Genomic DNA, 13010 nt, shown 5'->3' on the forward strand with positions numbered 1-13010 from the left:
ACGGGTGTGCAAGGCCACGCGCGTATCTGCACGTGTGTCGCTGTGCGCGCACCCGCGTTCGGACAGAGGAGGGGCGGTGCAACGCGTGTGCGTGTGTGTGCACGAGTGTGTGCACAAGTGTGCACGTGGGCGCGCGTGCCTGCCCGCCGGCCACGTGCCGGGGCCGCGCGCCCGACTCCGGCTGCCCGCCGCGTCGCCTCGGGTCGCCGGTAACCCGGCGGGCGCAAGCTGCCGCGGTCCCCCCCCCCGGCCTCGTCCCCGGCGGCCAGGCAGCGCCTGGTAAGCCCTCTCTCCGCGGAGCTGAGCCCCGGAGCAGAGGGGTCCGGTAGCGCGGGAGGGCGGCAGAGCAGCGGCGGCAGCTCCCGCGCCCCGCCCCCCCCGCCATTGGGCCGTCGGCGGCCCCGCCCCGCCCCGCCCCCGGCCGCCCGACAGTTACGCGCGGGCGGAGCGGGGAGCGGCTCCCGCGGCGGCGGCGGCACGGGAGCATGGGTTGGAGCTGACAGCGCCCGCCCCGCAGACGCCGAGCGCTGCCGGCGCCGAAGGGAAAAGTTGCCCCGCCCGCCCGAGGAAACTTTCTGCTGCCGAGGCGGGGAGGGGGCGGTGGCAGAGCCGGAACCGAGCAGTCCGGTCCGGTGCGGTCCCTGCGCGGCGGCGGCGGCGGGGCGCGCTGCCCTGCTCTGCCTGAGGCGGCGCGGGTGTCATGCCCGCCGCCAGCCTGCTGCCGCTCTTCGGTAGCGCGGTGGGGCCGGGGGCGCTGGGCGGCCCCGCGGGCGGTGGCGCGGGTGGCGGAGGCAGGAAGGCGGCGGGCCCCGGCGCGTTCCGGCTGACGGAGAAGTTTGTGCTGCTGCTGGTGTTCAGCGCGTTCATCACTCTCTGCTTCGGGGCCATCTTCTTTCTGCCCGACTCCTCCAAGCTCCTCAGCGGTGTCTTCTTCCACTCGGCCGCCCTGCAGCCGCCGCCGCCTCCGCCCGGCGGGCAGCCCCGCGCCCCGCCGCAGCCTGGAGGCGGCCCGGTGGCGGCAGCGGCGGCCGCGGGCGGGGCGGGCAGCCTGGAGCGCATCCGCGCGGACCACGAGCGGGCTCTGCGGGAGGCCAAGGAGACGCTGCAGAAGCTGCCCGAGGAGATCCGCAGGGACATCCGTCAGGACAAGGAGAAACTTCTGCAGGACGCCCGCGGCAGGAAGGAGGCAGGCGGCCCCGGGCTGCCCCAGCGTCTCTTCCGCCAGCCCGTCGGCGCCGTGGGGCAGGAGCCTTCCGACCCCGCCGTCCGGCAGAAGAGAGACAAAATCAAGGAGGTGGGTGGCGGCGGACGGGACTGCTCCCGCGACCGCACCTCGGTATCCTCGCGCGGGGCAACAGGTAGCTGCCGGGGCTGGCGGCAGGGGACTTGGAGGGGGAGTCCTGAGCCCTCCTGCTTCTCCTCCTCCGTGCTGGACGGGGTCTCTCCGTCCGGGCCTCACTCGGCAACCCAGCCGTGCAGGTCGGCTTCATCGCCCGCGGTTGCACCCTGGCAGCCCGCGTTGCGTCTCGCACCCGTGCGCGGCCGTGGAGCGAGCGCTGCCTGCGGACCCGGCACTGCCGGTGCTGGGCGCGCTCCATGCCGGCTGCGTCTCCTTCCATCCCTCCCTCCCTGCCTCTCTCTCTCTCTCTCTCTCTCTTTTCCTACGTTACCAGTCTCCTTTCGCTGTTGCACCGAAACCCGGGGAGAAAAGGGGCCGTGAGAGAGCTGGAGGCAGCGGCCCAGGGAACGTGAAGCCACGCGGGTCCGCCTGCTCTCCCCGTGGGGCATCCCGGGCTCGGCCGCCGGCTGGTGACCGGCGAACGGGTCCCTGGGGCGCAGGAATGGGTCGACAGGGACGGGAGTCGGCACCCTCCCTGTGCCGCACCGGTGGCAGAGAAGGAGTTGTCCCGGCTAAGCTGGGTGAGCTCCCGGGCGCGAGGTGCGATGCAGCGGCTTAGGAATGTCGCGATACGTACGTCCCGTTTTGGTGCAGTTCACTGCTCAGTGATAGCGGCTGTCGAAAGAGTTGAGGATGTTTGGGAAAATGCAGTCAGTGTAGGTTATAGCGGTAAGGTGTCTGCACCCTGTGGGTTTTGACAAATTCCTTGCTGCTCGGTTAGTTCAGGTACCGTTGTAAAGTCCTTCCTTAGAGAAATTCCCCAAACTCTGTATAGGCAAGACTATCCTGAGCAGAGCTTGACACGGTCCTCTGACAGAAGAATTTCCTTGATAATGTAGTTCATCTTCCCATCATTACTGGCTGGTTTATTTATCGAGCTGACAGTTTCAGGTGCCTGCAGAAATTAGATTTTATGAATTAATTAGTAGCATACGTTTCCTGTTCTGTAGTGATAGGAGTGAGACCAGAACTACTGAGTATTTCTGTTTGTGAAACACTATTAGCCTTATTTGGACTGATATATTTTTATTGTGTTTGTACAGAGTGGTCTGAAAAGTGAGCCCTGACATCTTACAGAGCATCAGATACTGCACTCTCACAAATCTCAAGTTTATGTGCTGTGCTCTAGAGTTCTTGCATCAGTTTAACTATTTTAGCAAATTGTGCAGCAGTCATAAGCAGTGAATACCAACGCAAAGGTATTTTGAAGGGAGAAACTCTCAGGAGCGCGCACATGGTATAGACCACATCTTGAAGTGTGCAGAGGCTATGTTGTCTTCTGGTTTAGTCACACAGGCTCCCCGAGGCACATAGAGCAGTTAGAAACACCAGCAAACTCTTTCTAGTTATCTTGAATTGCCATGTAGAAGTATGTAGAAGTAATGAGGCTCCAAACGTGATGAACACAGTCCTGTAGTGTAGAAGACTGGAACAAGTAAATAAGCAGGGAGAAGAAGAGAAAACTTAAATATACTGCTGCTTTTGGTTGCCTTGCTATGTGACAACTAGTCCAAGTTCTCTTTTATTACATATGAATCCAGATGTGTATGTGTATATTTGTATGTTTGTGTATATATGTATGTACATATATATTCCAGTATCTCTTCAATATTTCTTCCTCCCTTTCCATACTATCAGTCTTCTTTCTCCTCCACTCCTACACAGGAGCCACCAACAACACAGTAACTGTCCAAAGCAGATTTCTGTCCATGTAAGCATAGGAGATAACAGAGAGACTGCACCTAGTTTCCAGATCTTTATTTTAATTTCTTACCTCAGTATGAGTCCTCAATACTGTGTTGTTTCTGGGAGTGTCATTTCCTCCTGATTCAGTATGTGATCTTAACATGTTGTTTACTTAACTGCTTGTGCCTGGTTTGTTGGGTTTGGGTTTTTGTTTTCTTTTTTTCTTTTTTTTTTTTTTTTCCGGTGTCTTGTCTGCTTTGATTTTTTTTTTTTTTAATAAAGCATACTGTCCCCACCTTGTCCCACTTGGCTGTAAAACAGTGTTTCCTATTCGGTGTTAACTTGCTTCGCATTGTTCATATGTTGGCCTTTATGTTGCTTTCCAACATATGTTGCTTTTATGTTCCTTCTTTCCAAGCTCTTCTCGAAATTCTTAACCTGCAGCCTTTTTGGAAGTAGATTTACATTGTAACTTTTTAAAGTATGAATGCTTGTATTTAACTGTATACGTACAGAAACTGGAAGTATCCCTTAAAGTATCTGCTTGTGCTTGGTGGTTGCATGCTGGAGGTGCAAACATAAAAAAATCTTTCTGCTTTCATACTGGTTTTTTTATGCCTGGAATTTGTGTCTGCATTGTATGATGTACATCTTATACCTAGAATTCAAACTTGGAAACTATTCTTGTAGATATTTTTGACACGAGAAAGCAGGCTACTTTAAAGGAAAAGAAAGCCAAAAATATAAGTTTGTTGTTCTCTATATTTCTGTCATGGAAGAGCCCCGTCTCATCAACATGATGACATGAAGCTGATGGGACAGAGCTTGGGGATATTTTGTTAATTTCCTGTTTAATTTTTTTAATTTGAAATCGGTGTTTAGAAGTTTAGCCAGCACAGTATGATTTGTGATCACAAAACAGTAAAACATTGTGGCTTTATAGCTTTTCTTAACAAAGTTTTGTTATAGAAATTTTAACCACTTTTTCTATGGCATACCTTTTTGTATTTAAAAAAAAGGAAAAAGAAAAGTGAAACTTGATAAAGGTGGGAATATAAAGATTCTTGAACCTTTTTCATTGTTGAAACCAGCATAGATGTATATAATTAACTAGAAAAATAAGTTGCTAAGTGCTTATCAAGCAACTAAAAGACTTGTGGAAACACGGACAAGTGGCAGTCGTATTACTGTTGCTGCCTTCCACTCTGTCAGAGCAATACAGCTGCTCCCAAGGTTTGTGTGTGGCATCTGTCCCACCATTACACCTCCAGGGCCTGCCTGTGCACAGGTGTGCCTGTACAGATAAGGGATGTGGGCCAAAGACCAGAGATACTAACAGGTGCTGCAATATTCCTCTGTTTCTTTTCTGATGATGACTTACAGGCAAACTCAAAAGGAGGGCTGTCAGTACTGCTGGCAGAGGGTTTCACCACATACTTCCTGTTGTAAAACTGCTGTCAGTTGCTTGTAACTGCTGATTTTTTTGCTGGCTGACTTAATGTTGCCTGCTCTGAGTGTCTTCCTCATGCCAGGTGTCTCAGGAAGCCTTAAGCAAAGACACTTGTGTTTTGTCAGAACATCAGTTCTTTGGGCAGTTCAACTGATGCTCTGGTATTTCTGTAACTTGCATCAGGGTCTGAGTACCTGGTATAACTCACACTGGTCTCGGTTTCAGTGTCCTGATAGGAGCCCCAGCTGGTGAATGAGGAGGTTGTGGTTTATATTCTTGTTCTTCCTCTCATTGCCTTGAGAGGTGACCCCTCTTCTGAGCAAGTACCTGCTGTGAGCTTTTCCCTATCTGTAAAAAAAAAAAAGAAAAAAAAAAAAAAGGGGGGGGGGGGGGCAGTGGAAGGCAATGATGACTCTGTTTCACTCAAATAAGCTGAAAGTCTTCTGGTCCGCTCTTCTCATTGCTGGTTGTGGCTGGACATAATTATTTCTGGTGTCCAGGGAAGACTTGCAGATGCATAGGCAGTTTGGAAAACGTGGCAGCTTAACGTGAATGGGAGTGATTAGAAGAGAATGGTAATAGTGGGGACAGGCTATCAAGGCAGGAGATGCACAGTTTCAATTAGGGAAATCTGACTTTGAATCTTTTCCAAATCTCATTCTTCTCACTCCCTTCAAACCCCTCACAAGCCCTCTCCCCCCAACAAAAAAAAAAAAAAAATTGAATAATTGAATTATTTAGGTGTTAAGAAAACAGCAAAAACTGAACTCTTTATTTCAGAGGAAAGGAATAGAAAATGATGAATGTGCTAGCTCAGGTACTAGAAGCAATATAATCACATTAGTGCGGTGCTCTGCCCAGGCTAATTAATCCTGCTGAACAGCAAGCTATTGGTGTTGGTGGAGCACCATACTAATGTGGCTGTGCTGTTCTTGTACAAGGCTTGCAAACTGTACGCATTATTGGTCAGAGCTGTTTGGACATGTTTTCAGGCTAAAAGCCTCCTTGGTAAACTGGAATTGATGTCTGAAGAGCATGATCATGCAGTGCTCCAAATACTTGTACAGCTATCAACTGTTTCAGTCCTCTAGTAGAAGTCCTGGAGAGAATTTAATTCACTGATTCTGTGGTCATTCCTGAGTAGCAGTCCTTTGAGCTGAACAGGGCAATGGGCACAAGTCAGCAAAACAGACTTTGCAGCTCAAGATCTCTTCAGGCTGCCTTTCTATAAAGAACTGAATTGAGGTTGTATTGCCAGTGTGAATTCTGGAGCTACATAAGCCTTCAGCATTCATTTGGTTTGTTTAACTCTTTTCTATGGTGTCTTTTATGCAGTTTAGTTGGAAGTCATTAAGTTAAGCAAAAAGTCACAGTAGTGTTTCAAGGAAGTTCAGAACTATCTGGAGGAATGCTTGTGAGCATGGTAAAAAGCATTAATTGAAGTCGAGTACATGCTTGACATAGCAGTACTTGGACATAATCAGAACTTCCCCATTAACAAGGAGAAGTGATGCCAAAGTTATAGAAAGTGGCTTGCTGCCAAAAAAGGGTGGTTGGCCCCTTGTGATTTCCCACTTTCTTTCCTACTGCCTGGTATCCAGGTGCTGCTGCTTAGGAGAGTCCACTTCCAGGTTGGGGGAAGATTTATTTCCTTTTGGTGATTTTTGTAAAACAAGGTGAGCTCACTAATATTTTTTGCTGTCAAAAGAGGAGGGGAGGTCTCTTAACTGTTTTTGACCGTCTTCCACTGTCTACATTGTGTTAATTGCATGGTAGCCCTTTGTAAGCTGCTTCAGCTCACTAAGCCAGCAGAAAATGGCCAGAGCAAAGAAGTCGAATAGTTTTCTGTCAAGTTGGTAAATTGAAGGTCTTAATGGAAGGGTGGACTTGGTGCTAGTTTTGGCTGTGGTGAGGAAGCCATAGTACTTTGTGGATGAAGGAGGTACGAAACCTCTTTCAGGTAGCCTCGTTTTGGAAGCTGATATCTGATCTTCTAGTCTAGCTTCTCTGTTAAAATTGAATTTCTGCAATGTGACATTTGCAAAGCAAAGGTTCAACTACTGTAATAACCTTCTGTAGCAGGCTGAAGTGCTGCACTTCAGGAGACTGTTACCTCCCAGACCCTGTTTTTGGAACAGAAAAGGGGAAAAGAAACACAGTGGCAGGAATTGCCAGCTCCCGTAGACCCAAGATTCAGGGCAAGTTTATTGGGAAGAAGGTCGTGGGAGCCTTCACAGGAAGGGAAGGAGTTAAAATGCAGCTGTGATGGTATTAAACAGTTTGGTTTTCAAACAGAAAAATCTCTTGTTCCCTGATGGTACATTTCTTTAAGAACAAGATAAAGTGAAAGAAAAGTTTACATGTAATATGTAAACAGTGTGGTGATTCCTGTAAACATGCTTATGATGCAATGCATTTCAAAAGAAGTTTTCTTAAAGCACTGAGTGATCTTAATGCTGCCATCTTGTAGCTGCCATTCAGTTTGTTGAAGGAGTTTAAAATTAGTTTTGACATCCCCCCCCCCCAAGGTTTTATTTACCTACCCATAATCTTCAGAATTCTTGTATCTACTTTTTGATTGTTTTGCAGTGCCTTCCTTCCTGATAAACATTGTTTATTATAGGGTTTTGTTTGTGTTTTTTGTTTTTGTTTTTTTAATGGTCTTATAAATGCACTAAGGAGGTGAATTAAATACAGGTGCCTAAATACAGGGAATCAAATATGGTAGATAGGTAGGTACCTTATACGCCTAAGTTAAGGGCATCTTTACGGGGCTGTAGACAGTTTCCCTGGGTTTGTTGGTATATTTGTGCTCCTGTGAAGTGGCAGCTGGAAGTGGCAGGGGTTATCTTGCATCTAAAATGTCACAAAACAGTAAGTTAAATTGCTTGCTTAAGGATAATGGCACTACAAGATGCAGAGGAGCTTCATCCGAGTTACCAAGAGTATGAGTCAATGAGTCTGTTGAGCAACCTCTTGGCAGACCCCATGCAGAGCCAGTTCTATCCACTTTTGTTGGGTGCGTGGCCTGTTGGGTTAGGGAACCAAAATGTCTTTGTGGAGGTCTGAGCACAGCGGAAGCAGTGGATGACCACTAAGCAAATGCATTTGAAAGGAGAGCAATGTAGAGGAGAACGGAATTGAGGCATCTTTTTGTCCACAAGACATGAAATAGGGTATGCCTTTGCCCAGTTAATGTTCTTTCTGCTGGGGGCCCTAAAGGTGCTTTTAGGGGGGACATTGTTTCAGGTGAGTTGCTTCAGCTGCTATTTTTTGTTTGTTTGTTGTTGTTCGGGTTTTTTTTTTGGTGGGTTTTTTGTTGTTGTGTTTTTTTTTGTTTTTTTTTTGTTTTTTTTTTTTTTGAGAACCTGGCAGCCTCTTTTCAGTGAAATAAGTCGAAGTTTCTGTCATGCAGGTAAATGCCTGTCTCATTTGAACATTGGTCGTGAGATGGAGGGATGTCTCAGATGTCTGAGAGTGTGGATGGGTGTGTATTTGACTAGAATTGGGTGTATTCTCATTGGTAGTTGGTTGGGGCTTTTTTCAGCCTTACACCTGTTTTCTGTGAGCTAAGAATAATATTTATTTTTCTTACGTTCAGACTTCTATGTTCTAAACAGATAAATTTACCAAAACTGAATGTCCCATGTAGCTGGATCCTCAGAATTATGGGGAAATGAAAAAGGCTTTAAATGTTCAGTGGAAAACATCTGGCTTTCACAAAAAAACGAGCACATGATTAATTCTTTAACTGAAAACCCACATGCACGTTTTATGCAAAGGCAAAATGTAAATTCCAGACACACAGGACTCTTCATGGAAGCTAAATAAAGTGACGCAAAGAGACGAGGTAAAGCTTAAAATGGAATCTCTCCTGCATTTTGGCAAAAGTTATATTCTCATGGTGATGATTTTGTATTTAATGTTAGTATAGCACCCTATGGCAGCCATTTAATATAAAGAAATAGAGTAAATCATAATGTTGGTAAGTACAGTTGCTTAAGGCTGTGGTTCTGTACTGTGGGCAAAGTGAAGCAGAAAAATTCCACTTGTTTATTAAAATCTGCTGCTAAGGTCATAAAAATGTCTTATCTCATTCAGGGGGAAAATAAGAGTGGTAGACAGCCAGGCTTTGATAGCTTCTTTGAATGTTAATGAAAACGCAGGACTATGGAAAGGAAATCATGGGCAGACAGGAGACAGCACTTCTTATGGAAGGTAATTAATGTCATTACAGAAGCACCCATATAACTGTTGGATGGGCAGATCTTTTCTTAAAGCTGTTTGGAACATATTGCTGTGTGAATTGAGTATGTTAGCTTTCAGTTTGGCTGGGTTTGGTTTGTTTGTTTACTTTTTTATTATTATTTTCTATTTTGGGGAGCCAGCATAGGTATAAATTTCTGTGGTTTTCAACTTAAATAGGATATCCTAAAAAGTAGTTCTTTTATTCACAAACAGTAAATTTATCTTCCTACCATTTTGCAGAATAAGAGTAATAACGTCTGAAAAGTGGCTTTGATTCAATGTTTGCAGCTGTCTAACAGTGCAGCACTTCTGGCAGTAAACTGCCACCTGAGATGGTACAGAGATGGTGAAACACTGCTTTTTTGGTAACAAATTCAACTGTTCAGATGTGCCTCTGTGTACAGTATGCTTTAGACATTCAGTTTTGGAGTATTTTGTGGTCTATTTCAAAGTTACTCTAGAACTGTCCTTTTACAAATGAAAAAAATAATTGTTTAGGTAGGCCTAGGGATTGAATTAATCAATATTGTCAGTGTACCAAATACTCAGTATACTGGTTCCTTCTTCTGTCTGAAAATCTCTTAATCCACAAAAAATTTTTAGTGTGTTTTTTTGGGTTTTGTTTTTGTTTTTTTCTTGGTTGTTTTGCGGTTGGTTTGTTTTTTGTAAGCATGTGATATAAAGAATGTGTGCACACTTCTAAGCAGCATCTTTGGTTTTCTGTTTTCCATGACTCCTTATAAATTGGGTCTGCAAGTCTGTCATGAAAACATAATTGGTGAGTAATAAAGCACATGCTTGCCTGAACCAGAGTAAGTGAAACCTTTTGCAGAATTGTGGTTAAGCCGCTGTTGTATCACAGTGCTCTGCAACCTTGCCTGCAAAGAGTCCAGAAGACTTTGCCACCGTGAGAAAGCAGTTTGTTTTTTCAGGGGTGAGAGGGGTCTAGTGACTTGCACAAGATTGCACACTGTGACAGGTTTAGGAGCAGAGCTTGATTACCTGGATCCTTTTTGGTTGCTTCCCACTAAACCATGGGCTGTTTCTGTGTGCTGAGCAAAGACTGTCTTTCTTCCTACCCACATTGTGGGTCTCTAGCCTGGGCATGTCAGCTCACTAGGGTCAGTTTAATCCTGGGCTTTGGAGACTGGCTCACTGCTGCACATAGGCAGCTCTGGTTTGCCGCTGAATTGCTGCTAATAACACTGTTGATAACAGAGGAGGCTAAACCTGAGGCTCCCTGGTTCTGTGTTGAGGTTGCTGGCTGTGAGCTTCTTAACCAGTACTTGGGATCAAGTGCTCTGGTCCAGTGGTGTTTTGAAGGAAGGCAAGTAGGATAGCAAAACTCCCAGTCTGCCTTTCTTGCATCTTGAAATCTTCCGTTTGAACTCTGTTGTAACCAAGAAATGGTGGTACAAAACAGTATGACAACTTGCTATAACGCTGCAGTGAGCTGATTGGATTTTATAGCTGGTGTTTATGAAGATACAGGTATTGCTCATTCTGATGCCTCTAATTTTGAAAGTTTTTCAGAGAGATTGGATGAGCACATAATCTGCTGTTACATTCTTATAACACAGCCCTTGTGGGAACACTGAGCTACACAGTCTGTTATTCAAAGGTAACTGCAAGTGTAAAATCTACTTTCATTTGTCCTCCCACTCTCTCTTGGAAACTATATGTACCTTTGCTTTTAAGTTGTCTTAGGAATAAAGCAAGTGAATGGAAGTCTGGCTTCTAAGAAACTTGGGGCCTTTTTTCAAAATGCAAATCTCCAGTAAGGTAAGAAAATACTTGAAGATCGGCAGAGATGGTAGGCAGTATTGAACAAAGGACCAAAATTTTCTGTGCAATGAATGAGCTGATGACTATGAAACATCTGGCTGTTACAAGACTTCCTGTGTGCATCTCAAAAAATTATTTCAGAAGAATCAACTTTTTTTCTCTGATGCTGGGCAGAAACAGGCCTTGCAATTTTAATGTAAAAGCATGCAGCTTTACACTTCTTGTGAAGATACATGTTGCTGGCATTCAGGTTAGAGGCAGTGCTGCATATTGCTTATATGAATAAAGTAGAAAGGAAAACAAATGCCGTTTGCTTTTTTCCAGAATTTTACATTTTCTGACTTGTGGAGGGGTGATCTTATTGCTTGGCAACATATACCTTCTTTTTTAATTCTTTACTCAAAGTCAGTATATGCTTTTAAAACACTGTAATAAAATTGCATTAGATCAGTGTGGCTTGCTTCTTTAATTAGTATTCAGACTGCTGTGAGGCTTTTTTTCTTTTTTTTTTTTTTTTTCCCAGAGTATCTGCATATTTTTCGTAGTCCATTGCATAATAAACACATCTGCCTTTTGTGGTTTCTTTTGTTCAGGGACTGCTTTCTTCCAAGGAAATAGGAAGTAGCTTGTGGAAAATAATACCAAGTTAAAAATCATTTTGCTTTCAAAGTATAGTGCTTAAGGAGATAGTAATTTCACTATTCACTGATAGACACACATATGCAGACCCAGTCTTTAACTCTGCTGTCAGTTTTCTCAGTGCCTTTGAGCACTGACATCTGTTGGTGCACTGAGTGGTGATACTAATGATAAAGCTTTGCCCATATTGCTGTCTGTAGGGAAATTCAGTTGCCTGCTACTGTGGTTATAGTTCTCCACCCATCTGTGATTTTGAGAATTGCACTTTACATTTTGTGTTGGACCTAGATAGTAATACTGGATTCTTTAAACTCAAGTTTAAAGAAGACAAATAGATGTTAATCATTTGCAGTGATCCCCCTGCCATCATGCAATAGAAAATCTGATTCCGATTTAGAGAGCAGGAGAGATATACACATTACCTATTTTAAAAGTCATAGTACTTTAAAGCTGCATGCTGTTTGCTTTGTTCTGGTGAGACTGTATGAAGAATCATCATGGGAAAAACTATGCTATGTAAAGACAAACTGCAAGTTGACTGGTATTTTTTATGTCTTACTCTGTAAAGCTCTACAGTAAGCATGGCATTGAACCTGAACTGACTTTTCATAGAAACATGTGTGATCTTGTCAAGAGTTGAAGTGACATCACAGATCAAGAAGGGCATTTCAAAATATGAACTTTCTGAAGAAAAGCCTGTAAGTCTCTTCATGCAGTTTCTTAAAAACCAACCAAACAAAAAAAAACCATCCAACCCACTGTATTCATATATTGAACAGAGATGTATTTGTACCTCTCTTCATATGTATATTTTCCATAAGTCAAATATATTGTACAATTGGTAAATGATAAATTCTGTTGTCTGTAATTGAAGATGTAGCTAGTTGGGGGCGTGCTCTGATCGGAATAAACACTTTGGAAAAATACAAGGTATGGGTTTTTTTTTTTTTACAAATAGTCATCTAAATTGAAAAAATAATTATACGTATGCTGCAAGAAAAATCCAGAACACTAGGATGTAGCAAGAAATCCTTATAATGCAATAATCAGTTTTGCTCAAGTTATTTTTTATTATATAAAACTAAACCCTGCATAAAGTAGATGTTCTGTGAGAAAGTTTTCAGGCTTTATGGAAGCAGTTTTCATATGCAGCCTGATCATCTGAAAGCATTATGGAGACATGGTTGGTCTGCATTCATGCACACCATAGTCCTGTTTGTTCTTTCTCCTAGACTTGTGCAGGATTTTGCTGTTGAGATGGATAGAAATTCAGACTCACCACTGCACCTCTGGAGGCCTGATCTCTTGCTTAGAGTAGGGTTAAATACCTTAAAAAAGATAAATTAGGTTGTTTGGTGCTGTGCATTCAGGTGTGGAAAATCCCTGCAGAGTGGGATTCTGTAGTCTCTCTGGACAAATGTATTTCAGTGTCTGAAGACCCTTATTGTAGCTAATTCTAAATTATTATTTATCTGGTTAGAATTTGTCTTGCTGCAGGTGATGACTACTGCCTTCTCTCCTTCCATTAGGCACCACTGAGAAGAGCTTTGCTACCTTTTCTCCATGAGTACCCACTAAGTCATTAAGAAGCTGCCTCTATTTGTTTGTTCATTCTGAACAAACCCATGCCCAGCTGTCTCTTCTCCAACATCATGTGCTTTCAGTTGTTTGGGGGTTTTTTAACCTCTAATTGGTACAAAGGAGCTGAAAACCAAGAATAAGGCTCCTATTTGGGGCATCAGGAATGTCACCTAGAAAGTGCTAATTGCTTCCCATAGCTAGCAAGCACTCTTGCTAATGCAG

General features: G+C 44.5%; 1 protein-coding gene across 1 annotated transcript in view; it reads left to right on the forward strand.

The window, feature by feature from the left end:
* Positions 1–700: 700 nt before the first annotated feature.
* MAN1A1 (mannosidase alpha class 1A member 1) overlaps positions 701–13010 on the forward strand; it is a gene marked incomplete at its 5' end in the record, with an annotated part of 146252 nt that continues 133942 nt past the window's right edge. The window contains one exon of the mRNA XM_080616416.1: positions 701–1294. Coding sequence (XP_080472542.1) covers positions 701–1294 — 594 coding nt within the window. The remainder of the gene's footprint in view (positions 1295–13010) is intronic.

Source organism: Psittacula echo, assembly GCF_963264785.1.
Source record: "Psittacula echo genome assembly, chromosome: 4".
In the NCBI taxonomy this organism is placed as follows: domain Eukaryota; kingdom Metazoa; phylum Chordata; class Aves; order Psittaciformes; family Psittacidae; genus Psittacula; species Psittacula echo.